The sequence below is a fragment of the Polistes dominula genome, unplaced genomic scaffold (genome assembly GCF_049000335.1).
Source record: "Polistes dominula isolate Pdom_NZ unplaced genomic scaffold, Pdom_raw_medaka contig_16, whole genome shotgun sequence".
Lineage (NCBI taxonomy): Eukaryota > Metazoa > Arthropoda > Insecta > Hymenoptera > Vespidae > Polistes > Polistes dominula.
This window is the reverse complement of record NW_028301040.1, coordinates 2,503,604-2,516,834: the sequence shown is the minus strand read 5'-3', so window position 1 is coordinate 2,516,834 and position 13,231 is coordinate 2,503,604. Positions and strand designations below refer to the sequence as shown.

At 31.6% G+C, this 13,231-nt stretch overlaps 3 protein-coding genes across 4 annotated transcripts in view; 2 read left to right on the top strand and 1 right to left on the bottom strand.

Annotated features, from left to right (window-relative positions):
* Positions 1-138: 138 nt before the first annotated feature.
* On the bottom strand, positions 139-9,188 carry LOC107064835 (uncharacterized). The gene is made up of 12 exons (XM_015317915.2): positions 9,115-9,188; positions 5,380-5,505; positions 3,870-3,962; positions 3,708-3,770; positions 3,075-3,398; positions 2,507-2,659; positions 2,200-2,364; positions 2,007-2,128; positions 1,835-1,921; positions 835-1,762; positions 661-749; positions 139-576 (listed from the first exon to the last, which is right to left on the bottom strand). The coding sequence occupies exons 1-12, from the start codon at positions 9,143-9,145 to the stop codon at positions 553-555; spliced, it is 2,205 nt and encodes a 734-aa protein (XP_015173401.2). The 5' UTR covers positions 9,146-9,188; the 3' UTR covers positions 139-552.
* Positions 9,189-9,978: 790 nt separating this feature from the next.
* On the top strand, positions 9,979-11,045 carry LOC107064832 (trypsin-7-like). The gene is made up of 2 exons (XM_015317911.2): positions 9,979-10,145; positions 10,223-11,045. The coding sequence occupies exons 1-2, from the start codon at positions 10,100-10,102 to the stop codon at positions 10,933-10,935; spliced, it is 759 nt and encodes a 252-aa protein (XP_015173397.2). The 5' UTR covers positions 9,979-10,099; the 3' UTR covers positions 10,936-11,045.
* Positions 11,046-12,546: 1,501 nt separating this feature from the next.
* Positions 12,547-13,231, top strand: part of barc (RRM1_TatSF1_like and RRM2_TatSF1_like domain-containing protein barc) — a 48,040-nt gene continuing 47,355 nt past the window's right edge. For both annotated transcript variants that reach the window (XM_015318063.2, XM_089174875.1), the window contains exons 1-2: positions 12,547-12,698; positions 12,870-13,220. In XM_015318063.2, the coding sequence (XP_015173549.1) occupies positions 12,891-13,220 (330 nt within the window). In that variant the 5' untranslated portion in view covers positions 12,547-12,698; positions 12,870-12,890. The remainder of the gene's footprint in view (positions 12,699-12,869; positions 13,221-13,231) is intronic.

Sequence of the window (13,231 nt, the reverse complement as noted above, 5' to 3'; positions counted from 1 at the left end):
AGCTTAAGGCGCTGTTAACACGTTGAGTGTTAACACGACCTAAACTTTTCGTCTTGCGTCAGTCAGCCAGTTTGGCGCCAAATTTCAAATGTTCTTTACATTTTTCTTTTAATTCAAACTAGTTTTATTTAACATTTATATAAGTAATTAAGATAATACAATTGTATTGATTTAATTAAAATCTTGTTATATTGAATTCATGAAGAAATGTTCGTCAAATTGTTCGTTAATTAAATAAAAAGTTAGATTATAAAAAAATGATCTTTTAATACAAGTACAATGGGAAAATTTATTTATAGGTACACTTTTATGGTACAATTTTTGAATCATCGTTGAAGCAATTTAACAATGACGCACACCTAAAGGAATGCATATTAAGGCCACAATGAATAATAAATTCCGTGATAAGACACTTCATCGTTGTGTTCCAAGATTACTTGGAAAATTATTCAATTTTAACCGCTTTGGTCCCCAAGCGTTTAATATTTGCGTAGGAGGGTTTGATATAAAAAAATAGAATAAATTACAATCAAATCTTTGAAGTCTTTTCGATCACAAGATGGTACACGTTTTCGACTGAAAACAATTACAGTATATAATTTATTAGACAATTATATTTAATAAAATATCAAGAAACTATGAAAATAATATAATATGTACCTTTGATTTTGGATTTGTAGCTCCGCTTGATTTTGTGCCATTCTCTATCTCTTGTTGTCTCTTACCTTTAAATAACTTTGCCATTTTTCCTTAAAGATATAATTTAAAATAATCATACAATTTAATATGAAACTCGTAAGAATAATAAAATATAAATGAAAATATATTACAAACCAGTTCTAGGTGCTGGTGATTGTATCACATCAGCATCATCGTGCGTGTGTTCTTCATCATTTTTTTCATTTTTTATAATCTTCTCCGTCTCCTTTATTTCATCCAAAACATTTTTAGCATCTGATATTATAGTTTCTTCAATATCGTTATTTAATTTCATAGATCGAGATTTGTGACTGCTGATAGACACTTTTGCAGGACTTTCTTCTTCCTTTTTTGTTTCTTCTGTCATAGATTTTATTACAGACTCCTCGGATTCCTTGGTTTCGTTCGTTTTTGAATTGTTTTCTTGACTATCTTCTTTTTTTTCTTCATTCTCCGAAGACTTATTTGATAATTCGGTAGTTTCACCAGCAGACCCTTGAGGACTCCCTGCTTTTTGTCGAGGTGGTTTCGGCGGTGGCGTAGGGTCAGGAGATGCTGGTTTTTCTGGACTGGTTTTCGTTTCATCTTCAATTTTGGGTTCTTCCGTTTTTGCCGTTTCGTCTGTCTTTTCTTCTACATTACTTGATTCTTCATCTACCGTCGTTGATTCACTTGGTTTTTCAATATCAACATTACTTGTATTATTGGTCTTTGTTGTTTCTTCTTCGTTATTATTTTCCATGTCCTTTTTTTCACTCGTATCTTCTGACTTTTCCTCTTCCATGATTTTTGGTGTCTCTTCCGGTTCCTCGTTCGTTATAGGTATTTCAGGTTTTTCGATATTATTCATATTATCCTTTGGTGTTTCGGAATTATTATCCAATTTTTCATTGTCCAATTTATTTTCATGACTCTCCTCCAATGTAGACTTTTCAAGAATATTTTCATTCTCTGTTGATTCCTTTTCAACTTCGTCCATTTTATCCGTATGATTTTCCGTTTGTAATCTATTTACAGGAAGTTTCAAGGGAGGTAAAGGATTCTTTTTTTGAATTTGATGATCCTAAAAGTCAAAAAATCAATGAACACTTTCAAGCTCTTCATTTATTTTTCTGTTTTATTTTATACACATTACCTGTACAGATTCGGATTCTAATTCCGTTTGATTATTCGTTTCACGTCTTTTTCCTAATAAAATTGTGTGACAACCACCACAAGATACCTGAAAGAACAAACCGTATGTTTTAATAAAATTCAAGAACATGTATGCGATGAGAATAAAAAAATATGAATTAAAAATAACTTACATTCGATATGAAGAGTTCTTGATATTTGACAGCGAATGTCAATTCGTGAACGTTATTTTCATTTTCCTCGAGGCCCAATTTTCCATGTCTACCGTCACCACAAGTGTACAATTTTCCAGATTCTGCGTTACAAGAAAAATCATGAAAGTCAGCTGAATAAATCAAAATATCCAGATTTATACGTGTGTTATACCAGTAAGAACTGCACTGTGACTTTCCCCGCAAGCGATTTTGACGATCGACTGATCCTTTAGAGCATCACGAGAAAGAAGTTTCGGCGTTGAAACTTCGGTCACGTTCGTCCCCATTCCCAGTTGACCACTGGCATTGCTTCCAACGCAATAAGCATTCCCGCTCTCTAAACGATATATAAAAAAAAAAAAAAAAAGAAAAATAAGAAGAAGAAAAGTAGATTATATTTTTTAGTAAGTAGAGCAGCGATAACAACATATGAAATTGGTAAAGCGATTTTTATAATTGTTTCGGTTAACATGTGATACCTGTTAATACGAGGGTATGATGACCTCCACACGCGATGTGTATCGCTGTAGTGGGCAATAGCATTTGCTTCGGCGCGACTTGAGTTGAGAAGTTGACATCGATCCCGAGCTTACCACTTTCAGATTCTCCACAGACATAAACGAGACCGCTTTCTGTAAATATCATTGAGCTTGAACAGTATACGTATATATATGTATGTATACGTATAAGTTTATAGTTTTGCGTGGGAACACATGGCAGTTTTTTTTTATTATAAAACTGAACGATGGTCTATAGTATAGAAAACTTCCAAGAATACATTAGTCCAAGCTAGGAATCTCAATTGATCGACATCTGATCAGTATCCATTATTAGATGAATGGAAATCAGGGTCAGAGAAAATGTAGGCTAATTATTTTCAAGAATAATAATACGATGAGTAATAATCGCGTAATATATATATATGTAGTATTGATTGCACATAATGACGAGACTCAAACCTATTGTATCGAATCATCGATACATGATATGCAACGAAAATGACATTGTAATTTTCAACGAACTTCTTGATGAAGGAATATACGTTACCGGTTAAGAACGCAGAATGATAATATCCTGTGCTGATTTCTTTCACCGGTTCGGGAATTGGGACCTTCGTCGGCTTATTTACCAGTCCAGAGATTCCCGATAGTCCGAGTTGTCCCTCGAGATTGCTTCCCCAGGCGATGACACCCCCGTCACTGGTAAGAGCCATCGAATGATGAGAACCCGCAGCTATTTGAACTACTCTTGGACCTGCGAGACCGCAATCGTATACCAAGACTGGTGTACTTGCACTGTCTCCTGTCGCTGAGTTTCCGCGACCCAGTTGTCCTTCCTGATCACTTCCACAAGCAAATATCTTTTGTCCACCTAAGAGAAAATGATGTAAAGTTATAACACGAGAAATAAAATAATCAAGAAAATATTTTCTATCCTAATTTAAATGAAAATCAATATGAAAAATACCGCGAATGCGTACGTCATACTTATCAGCTTAATAAAAAAGAATAATTAGTCTTGTCATATAAAAATAGTTTGAACACGTAAACGAATAAATTACCATTCATGTTTCCTTTAACTATGTAATATTTCTAAATGTTAACCCATGACGTTTATTGCACATACTTTGCCATTTTTAATATATATGTATATATTTTTGTATTCTTTTTACAGACTAACCTGTACATATTAAAGTGTGTGCTCTTCCACATGCAACGTGTGTTACTTTTTCTGGCTTTAAAACTGCAACACACGAAAATATTTATAGATCTTATAAAATTGACCTTAACAAAATCTAACAATGTGGTAAAAGTATTAAAGGTTTGAAATAAAGTGTATTACTTTTCACGCAAGATGGTTTGCTGACATGGTTTTTGTGACCGAGACCCAATTGACCCCAATCGTTGCTTCCAAATACGAACAGTCTGCCACTTTCTGAAATCCAATTTTATATTAAACTATACATTTATATACTCTTAACTATAAGCACTATAGTACTACTTTCTTCATCCTATTTCTCATTTCTGTTCATAAACTCTATGATCTTCGATTAGAGAAGTTTTTTTTTTTTATAGACAAAAGAGTGGCTAGCCAGCTGTAGGTATATTTAAAACGCAGCAAGGTTTTTCCTTTACATGTCTATCTTTAGTTGACCGTTATGCTTTTTTAATTATCATCTAACGTTTCTTTTAGAGTTGAGAACAGTTTGGTATAACTCATTAGTGACGACATCCGTTCCGTTTATAATAGAACAACTGTAAAATAGGAATATAGAGAGGTTTCAGCAAGAAAAATCAACTGGAACATTTCCAAATGTCTACTAACACAGTCTGCAGTGAAAAGGAAGTGAAATTACGATTTCCGTATCGATCCTCTGGTTGTACCTTTTGCTTAGCGAGTGAGCGAGCAAGATTATTAACAATAACAATGTTTTTGAGTCTGGTCATGCAGAGCTCACAACCGTTGCGTGTCCATATCGATTTACCGGACAGTGGCTATCCCTATGTAAGCATAGTTCGACTGTAAGTTTCTTGCATGGCATGTTGCAGAAGCTGTAAATCATGCGAGCTTCGATCCTTCCCATTTTAAACACGGCCCGGTTCTATCAACATTTAACCCCGTTAAATATTTACAATAAAATCAAAAAAGAAATTATGAGATACCTCCAACTGAACTTGCGGTGTCAGTGTTTACTAGGATGCCATCGGTAAGAGTGATAACTATATAGACGATTTGAAAATCGTGTAACAATTTTGAAGAAATAGATTTAATTCAATTGTAAATTTCAATGAAATTTTGACAATTGAATTGGAAAACGATTGAAGAGAAGAAGTAAAAGAAGAATTAAAAAAAATAAACGCACGTGTGTAGTATAGGGCAGATGGACGTTAAGCTCGAAGTCATTCACATATTGATTTCCGTTTCAATCAAGCCACGCTAATGCTCGAATCAATAAAGTACTTCTACAAACAACTATCTACGATGGATGATCAATGATTAATATATCGCACTGTGTTATTGCCTTAATGCTAATTGCAAGCTTTAAGCGAGTTTTCACTTAGTTAGCGGTTAACTTCTATTAACTTTTAGTTAAGCTTTCTCTCTTTCTGTCAAAAGGTTTTTTTAATGACGGTCGGTGGTTAGTCAAGGGATCGTCCATCAAATGCGACAACAATTTCAGATCTTTTTAATGGTAGACATTGATAAGTTGCAATTCACTAGAGACGTTTGTATGCCATTCCTATTTCAATAATAAATTCATTCGATCGAGTGAAACATTGAGCCACTGACAAACGACATGTGTAACGTTGCAACCTATTTTATTATACATGTGCATCAAGAAAATACTTACGACACACCACGGCGGAATGTTCATCTCCACAAGTGATAGTCAATACTGGATCCTTACGTATGAAGAAGTGTGACGCTATGTTATCAGCAAATCTGCTTCTACCGATCGTGAATACAGCACCAGTTTCTAAAAATCATCAATTATTTTTTTTTCTTTCTATTATTTATCTACGTTCATTTGAAATGTTAATTTTATATAATTGTTATTGTATGTAGGTAATTTGTATGTAATTATTCTTTAATGAAAAGTTAGGAGAAACCAATTGTTATATATATGATCCATAACGCGATAATTGTTTTTTGTCTAAAAATACATTTTTCACGGTCGTTTTGAATTCATGTATGTGTAACGCGTGCCATTATACCGACACGACCAAGTGTCGAAACAGAGGAATCATTAATCGCTGTTTGCATAATTAATTCGAACAACGTGCCACAAAAGCAAGTGTGCGATAACGTTCTTAGATTAAATTTTCTAAATACATCTAAGGGGAAGGTAAAACTTATTCTAAGAATATCTATGTTTTATTTTCTTCGACTAACAAGATATTTTATTTAATTACAACTCTGTTGTAGTCGTATTTTTGAAATGTTATAAATATCGTTTTGGCATGGTGTTATCGGTAAGAATAATTAATCATAATTAAAATGATGGAGTATTAGGTAAGATTAAAAACTTTCATTAAAATCCACATTAAAATGATGAAGTATTAAGTAGGATTAAAAACTTTCCATTACGAACAATGAAAAGACTCAATTTATATTTATTTTCTTCAAGGTAGAAACGAAATATAATCATTATATATTATATATATGTATATGGAATTAGAACGAAATAACTAATCATTTCGTTCTTATTCTTTACACAGTCTTTTTTTTTCTTTCTTTATCTTACGAGTAAAAAAGAAGCGGAGATTTCACTATGCTTAAAAAGTTCAAACGCTCTCTGACCTCCCCAATGATGGTCAATTTTATCGTACAAATTATCCGTGATATCACGTTAAGCACAAATGAAAGCAGGGAACTTGCTGATTTACTTGTGATTTTTTAAGGGTCTATCATGATAACTTCTTATCGTGAATTCATCAGTATTTTCTTTTACGTCTGGCACGAAAGCAAAAGTAGAGTTTAAAATGTAAATCGAGAAATACAGGCCTTTATTGTTTTCACTCAACAATTACTACGATTAATTTACATTGGTGTTATTAATAATAATCAATTTTCTTCTCATAATTTTCTTCTCATATGCGTTAGAATTGCATTAACGTTCGTGTTGGCTTGTTAAATCGTACGCTTATTAAGTTTCGGTTATTTATTGCATGATTCTAATGAAATGTAAGTTTCAAATGAGGTAGATTATGCCAATTGTTTCAAATTACTCAACGGTAAAAAAAAAACCTCTTGTTTCTTACATGTATTGGAATAAAAGAGAATTTTTTAACAAATACAATTCTTCAAAACTCTACAATCGAGTTTTAACACGAACAGAAGGAGAAATCAAGATTGAATTTTCGACTAGACTATTAGAAGTTTGGTCTGAGTTTATGCAAGGTATTCAAGACACGTAGAAAGCTTATAGATTTTTCGTACTGTATCTACGTACACGTGGAACCACTTGTGGCAGTTGTTCATCAACAAGACGATAAAAGGTATACTTTTGAAATACTTTAGAAATGAAAATTTGTAATCGTCGTTAGGACAATTTCGATCCTTCTATATTTGGTGAATATAAATTGAAGTGAACGTTAGAGAATAAATTTTGAAATAGTAGTAGGGGGTAAGAAGCTAGTATGAAAACCAGTTGTTGGCTATGCATCAAGATGCAAGGTGTATTCCAGTTTCTTGGTTTATAAAGGTCAGTGATGCGGTACCCAACGTAAATCCTCCTCTGTACGATTTACGATTACGTTTTGCTTATCAAAAGTTCAAACGGCAGCCCTTTGCATTATTCATCCTGTACTTATCTTATGGATTGAAAATTCGCGAGATAAACATGAAAGAGTTATAGTCTAACAGGATGCTGTACTATTTCATACCAAATAAATAGTTTTATTCTTTTTCCCTTTACGCAACATCAAGTTTCACAATTTCATGAGCTTCCGTAGCAACGCATCGAATTTTTAAATGACTTTTTAAGTATGAACTTTAAAAAAGTAGCGTAAATTTAGATGTTATAATGACGGAAAAGCGTTAACACGTGAATGTTTCAAAAGTAGAGAGTAAAATCTACCATCTTTCTAGTTCCGGTTAACCGGCTTTATGGATATATGTGCTTGCTTCTTTTTTTGGTTCACCTCGAAAGTATGTTAATGCTAGCTTTCTTTTAATGGCACCCTTAGGTGAGCAATGTTTTATACACCTTTGTAAAGAAGTTTTCAACGGTTAGACTGAGGTCACGTCATCTTAGGTAAAATTTAAATAGGTGTAAACCTTTCTTTCTTAACCAAGGAAAATTTATGAAACCACAGATTACCAACGGTACGGAAAGCATCACATTTGTTACACGAGTTGTTCTTAGAGAAATTTAAAGAACAAGTTAAACGGAAAATATGTAGGAAAGTGGGACGTTGTTCCTAATGCGAAATACATTAAAGGGTAGTTTTGTTATGCGAATTTTCAGATACACGATGGCCAATTTATTATTTCGATATCATCGTGAATATAATTTGTGTTACTGATTTTTATTCATGGAACTGAACTAACATTTGAGGTTAATGATTTGTTTTATTTTATGATTATTTGATATAATCTAATTTGAAGTAATTTATTTCAAAGAAAATGCGAATGCACAAGCCACTAGCTGATGTTGATTTATTGTTAAATTGATTTTTTTGTTGTTGTTGCATTTAAAACATTTGAAAAATAATTTCAAATAATTTTCTGTCGTAAAGTATAATATTTTATATTTTATTATTAATAAATAAACGTAAAGCAATATGTCGTTTATTTTCAAACTATGAATACATTACTCTTGTAGACCATTGACCCTTTACTGGTTCTTGACACGTTCTGTTTAATGTAATGCATTGAAAAATATGTGCATCGTAGAAAAGGATCGAACCTTGAATAAGTGAGCTAGACATTCGCACTTTGCTGCTACATTCGATCGATTAGCTTGACAATTTAGTTTCACGCGTTTGTTATACACTAGAATATGTGTGCACAAAGACACACAACTTCCTTATATTAATATATAATATAACGAGTTTATTAAATTATTAAGTTCTTGGAAAAAAGAAATAATAAACAACGGTGTTATCTTGTGTTCAATTATTGTAAATAAAATACTGTAATAAGATAGTATAGTAGTAGAAAGAATATAGTAATCGAAAAATCTAAACATATTCCAATATCAGACATCGTAACTTCGCATTACTGGAAAACATGAAGCGTTACCTTTCTTTATAAACCGTGCACGCGCGTTTTAGCTGCAGCTTGGCTCGTAAAAATCAACGATTAGTATTATTTTCAATCGACTTCGGATTATTATCCGAATATGTTGTGCGAGAAAAGACGATAGGGTTGAATATATTTTTTTCTTACGAAAGCTTTGGGATTCCTTTGCAAACCATGAAATCTTTTCGCGCCCGATCGTTTGTTCTCCTTTTGCCATGTCTTACAATTTACTTAACTATTCGTGCGTTTGCATGTGCTAAAGGAATTACTTTTTTGTGTGGATTATTTGATACATCGTTAATTGGTGCAATATACGTGGAGATAAATAATATTTTATTACCAGGTATATTTTCAATGTCTGGCAGACCCATGGTTTACTTGCACCTTGATGGCGCGCAACCTGCAGCTGACTAAACCACCGGTCAGGCATGGCTAAGCGTGGTAGGCAACTTTAAGTGAACGTTGCTTGGCAACCGGAAATCAATTTCCAATGGCAACCGGGCCCCACGTAGCGTTCCTTTACGATAAGAATAATGGGAACGATCGTCGTTGTTCGATCGTCTGCGGGTCGTGCGCTTTTAAAATGATCTTTCTAAGAATGTGGCGGGAAAGCTTGAACTTTTTCAAATCCTCACGGAAAACGTTTATTTCGAAATTCGTTATAATAGAGATTACGTTGTAAGATTATTGAAAATGTATGATCATTAATAATGATTAGATATTGTTTAGGAATCGAATAATAATCTTCGATTAAAGTTTTAGATAGTAATCAATAAAGAGCCAAGTTAAGTATCTTTCAGTACGATATCATCGCTTATGATGAGCTTTTTCAAGACATTGTTTGTAATAAGTATAACTTCAATTATGTTTATGATATGTTAACAAATATAACCACTTATTTTTACTGAATAATTGTTTATTATCTTTGATATATAAGTGCATTGCCACGTACATCAACAGTTTACACGAAGTTGTAAGCAACATCTATTCGATCCTGGATCACTTTTGTTGCACGTGTTTAGAAATGCTAAGTTGTATATTTTAAATTAATATGAAATAAAAGATTTATATCAAATAAATTCGTAAAACATGTTCTCTTAAATATAAATTTTTAAGATTTTTATATTTTAGAATGATAACAATACTGAAGTTCAATTAACATTGTACATGATAAGCATAGTCTGAGCAAAGATTAAATAATGATGTTTATTGTGATAAAACAATCTAACATTCCAAGTATTTTCAATTGATAATGATTAATCGATGATAAATTTGCTTATAAATATCGTCATGTCTTTTAAACGCTTAAATATACTCGGGTCAAAATGGTTGTGAATTATTTCCTTAGTTTATCGATTATACTCTTCTTCGGTAAGTTATCAAAGTTTATTCATAAATCCTAATTCCATAGGATATTTTAGTTTATCTTTCATTCTGTTTGATTTAAGGATCCTACGAAGTGAATTCGTTAAATCCAAGATTTGTTGGTAGCGATGTTGCTTCTATAAATAATTATCCTTATCAATTAAGTATTTATTTTGGTCGTAACGATGTATGCGGTGCTACTATAATTGCTCCAAAATGGGCCATCACATCAGCTTACTGTTTGCAATGGAAAATTCCTCAGATGATAAATCTTCGAGCTGGAAGTAACCAAACTCAAAGTGGTGGTGCTGTTTATAAAGTTTACAATTTCGTCGTACATCCAAAATATAATAGAACTAGTTCCGAATATGATGTCGCTTTATTAAATTTGACTACACCTTTCGTTTATGGAAAAACTGTCAGACCTATTCCGATAATACAAGAAAATAAGAATGTAACATCTGGTACACCAGCTGTTATTACTGGTTGGGGTTATGTTTCGAATAGTGGTCCATCTTTTTCTTCTACTCTTCGTAAAATGGTTCTGCCGATTATTGAACCGTCATTTTGTCGACAAGAATATGGAAATAAGTTTAACCAGAACATAATGGTTTGCACAGGATATGAAAAATATAAGAAAGGCTTATGTTCAAGTTCTGGTTATCCATTGGTAGCAAATGGCACCTTGATTGGCATATTTTCTACAGGACACGGGTGCACCGTTTCACCAAATATTAACACGAAATTATCAGCACAATCAATTCGATCCTGGATTAAATCAGTTGCACGTGTTTAATATTAAACATTTGTATATTTAAAATTAATATCATTATTTAATTTTATTTGTTGTATTTTTCTACATTTATTGACAGATGTATGTAAATAAAACTACATTTTTCAAGTAAACTTTCTGTTAAAATGATTCATGTTATTTTAATTGTTAACAAATATCACTCACTTACAAGTTTTTTCAAACGTTTGTAACTTGCAGCTGACTAAAGTAGAAGGATTCTTCATAAAATTTCAAAAAAGAGCCAGTAGTAAATAAAATCAATTATTTTAAAATAATGTCAATACTAAAATTGAACTATTTCTAGGTATTGTTCAAGATAAACATAATATGAACTAGGCATTACATGATTTCATAAATGTTATTACTTCTTATCGTTATAAAACAATCTACCATTCCAAGTATTCTCGATTGATAATGACAAATTGATGATAAATTTATCTTCATAAGTATATTATTGTTTTCAGTAAAGCTTACGATATATTCTGATGAAGATGATTATGCTCTTTTTGATTAGTTTATCAATTATTCGAAATTTCATTAATATATTTTATATCAATAATACATCAATGAATTTTTAATTTTTTTTTTTTAATTTTAGAATCTTGTTTAAAAATAAAAATATATCAGCTGATGTATTTGCTATCATAATTGGTTGGGATTTCGTGATAACTGACACAGATTTTTCCTTTAATCTTCGAAAGCTGATTCTCTCGATTATCGATTCAATCACTTGTCGAAATGAGCACGGAAGCAAGTATTACCAGAGCATAATGGTTTAAACAGGAAATGATCTATAATAAGAAAGGTTTATGCGGGGATTCTGATTTTCCAATGATTGTGAATCGTATCTTGTTTGGTGTCTACTTTACTGGAGTTGAATGTACAGTTATATCAACGGTTTACATGTAATTTGTCAGTATTATCTATTTGATCTAGGATCATATCTGTTGTATGCATTTAATATTGCAAAATTGTATATTTTAAATTAATATCGTCATTTGATATCTTCTATTTTTGTAGTATCATTAATTCATCGATATATGTAAATGAAATAAAATCTTTGTAGTAAATTATTTTTTAAAAAAGTCTTGTATTAATTACATTCTAAGCATTTATTTTTTCAGGCCTAAGTTAATAAGATGTTTGCATGTCGCTTTTATTTAAAAATGTTAGATCCCAAGTTTATTACAGTAATTAATATTTTATCTTAATTTATTTCTTTTCAGATAATTTTAAATAAATCCCTTACGTTTTGTCTTAATTTTTGGAAAATAAATGTAAGACGTGTAGAAACATAAACATTGGTTTAAATATTTACATATGCAGTCTGTTGTTATTATCTATAGATTGTACTTTCAAGGATTATTCAGTCAATCTTTCATTTATCGTCGAATAGAAAACATATTCTAGAGTTCGTGAACGATAAATACATCTTCTTTAAAAGTATACTTAGGTATTTACCTAATCAATTTATTTGTTCTCATTTTGAAAAAGAATATCTGTCCTATGTTAGATTCGTGACAATAGTGATATAGTGATTATTAGGAATCTACATTATCGACATAGTACTATGTGAAGATTGTTTAGACATTCTGTAGAGTGCGCTAGTTTGAACTTTAGAAAGCTTGTAAGAATCACACTGTCAAGTTCATGTATACGTTTAATTATCACTTTGTTTGAAGAAAATTTTATCAACGAAGAATAATCATTTTTGGTGAAATATACGACATTTTTTTTATTAAAGAATAATAAAAGTATTACATTCGGTAAGTTAATTTTGCGTTATATTTAATATTATTCCTTCTAACCTCTCAATGTTAATTTCTAACCTCAATTTATAACACAGTGTATGCTATATAATTTTTAATATTTGTCATTTTAATCGTAATCGAGATTAGTGACGTTGTTTTACATTAATTGCAATTTTTATTCGATAGGAAAGAATTTAATTTATTAAAATGAGTGATTCTCCGGAGTCGAAAAAAACAGAAGAATTGACTTCAAATAATCCTAATCAATACGAATTCGATGGAGAACATTATGTATATGTTGATAAAACAACTAATGTGAAATATAAGTTTGATCAAGTGAAAAATCAGTGGGTGCCTGAAAACAATGAACAAACCGAAGATGTTAAAGATGATGAAAATAAAGAGAAAGCCAGTGGACCAGCAGTAGCTGCACCAGGTGGAGTCTATGGTTTTGAAAATGATACTCACACATATACAGACCCTAACGATGGTAGCGTTTATATTTGGGATCGAGAGAAGAATGCATGGTTTCCAAAAGTAAATATACT

Excerpts from the sequence above, each read along its gene's own strand:
- LOC107064835 (XM_015317915.2), bottom strand. The coding sequence starts at position 9,145 with ATGGGTCTGCCAGACATTGAAAATATACCTG. Across the intron at positions 3,399-3,707 it reads ACACACTTTAATATGTACAG|GTGGACAAAAGATATTTGCT; the intron begins GTTAGTCTGTAA and ends ATTTTCTCTTAG. Across the intron at positions 1,763-1,834 it reads TAGAATCCGAATCTGTACAG|GATCATCAAATTCAAAAAAA; the intron begins GTAATGTGTATA and ends TTTGACTTTTAG.
- LOC107064832 (XM_015317911.2), top strand. The coding sequence starts at position 10,100 with ATGGTTGTGAATTATTTCCTTAGTTTATCGATTATACTCTTCTTCG. Across the intron at positions 10,146-10,222 it reads ATCGATTATACTCTTCTTCG|GATCCTACGAAGTGAATTCG; the intron begins GTAAGTTATCAA and ends GTTTGATTTAAG.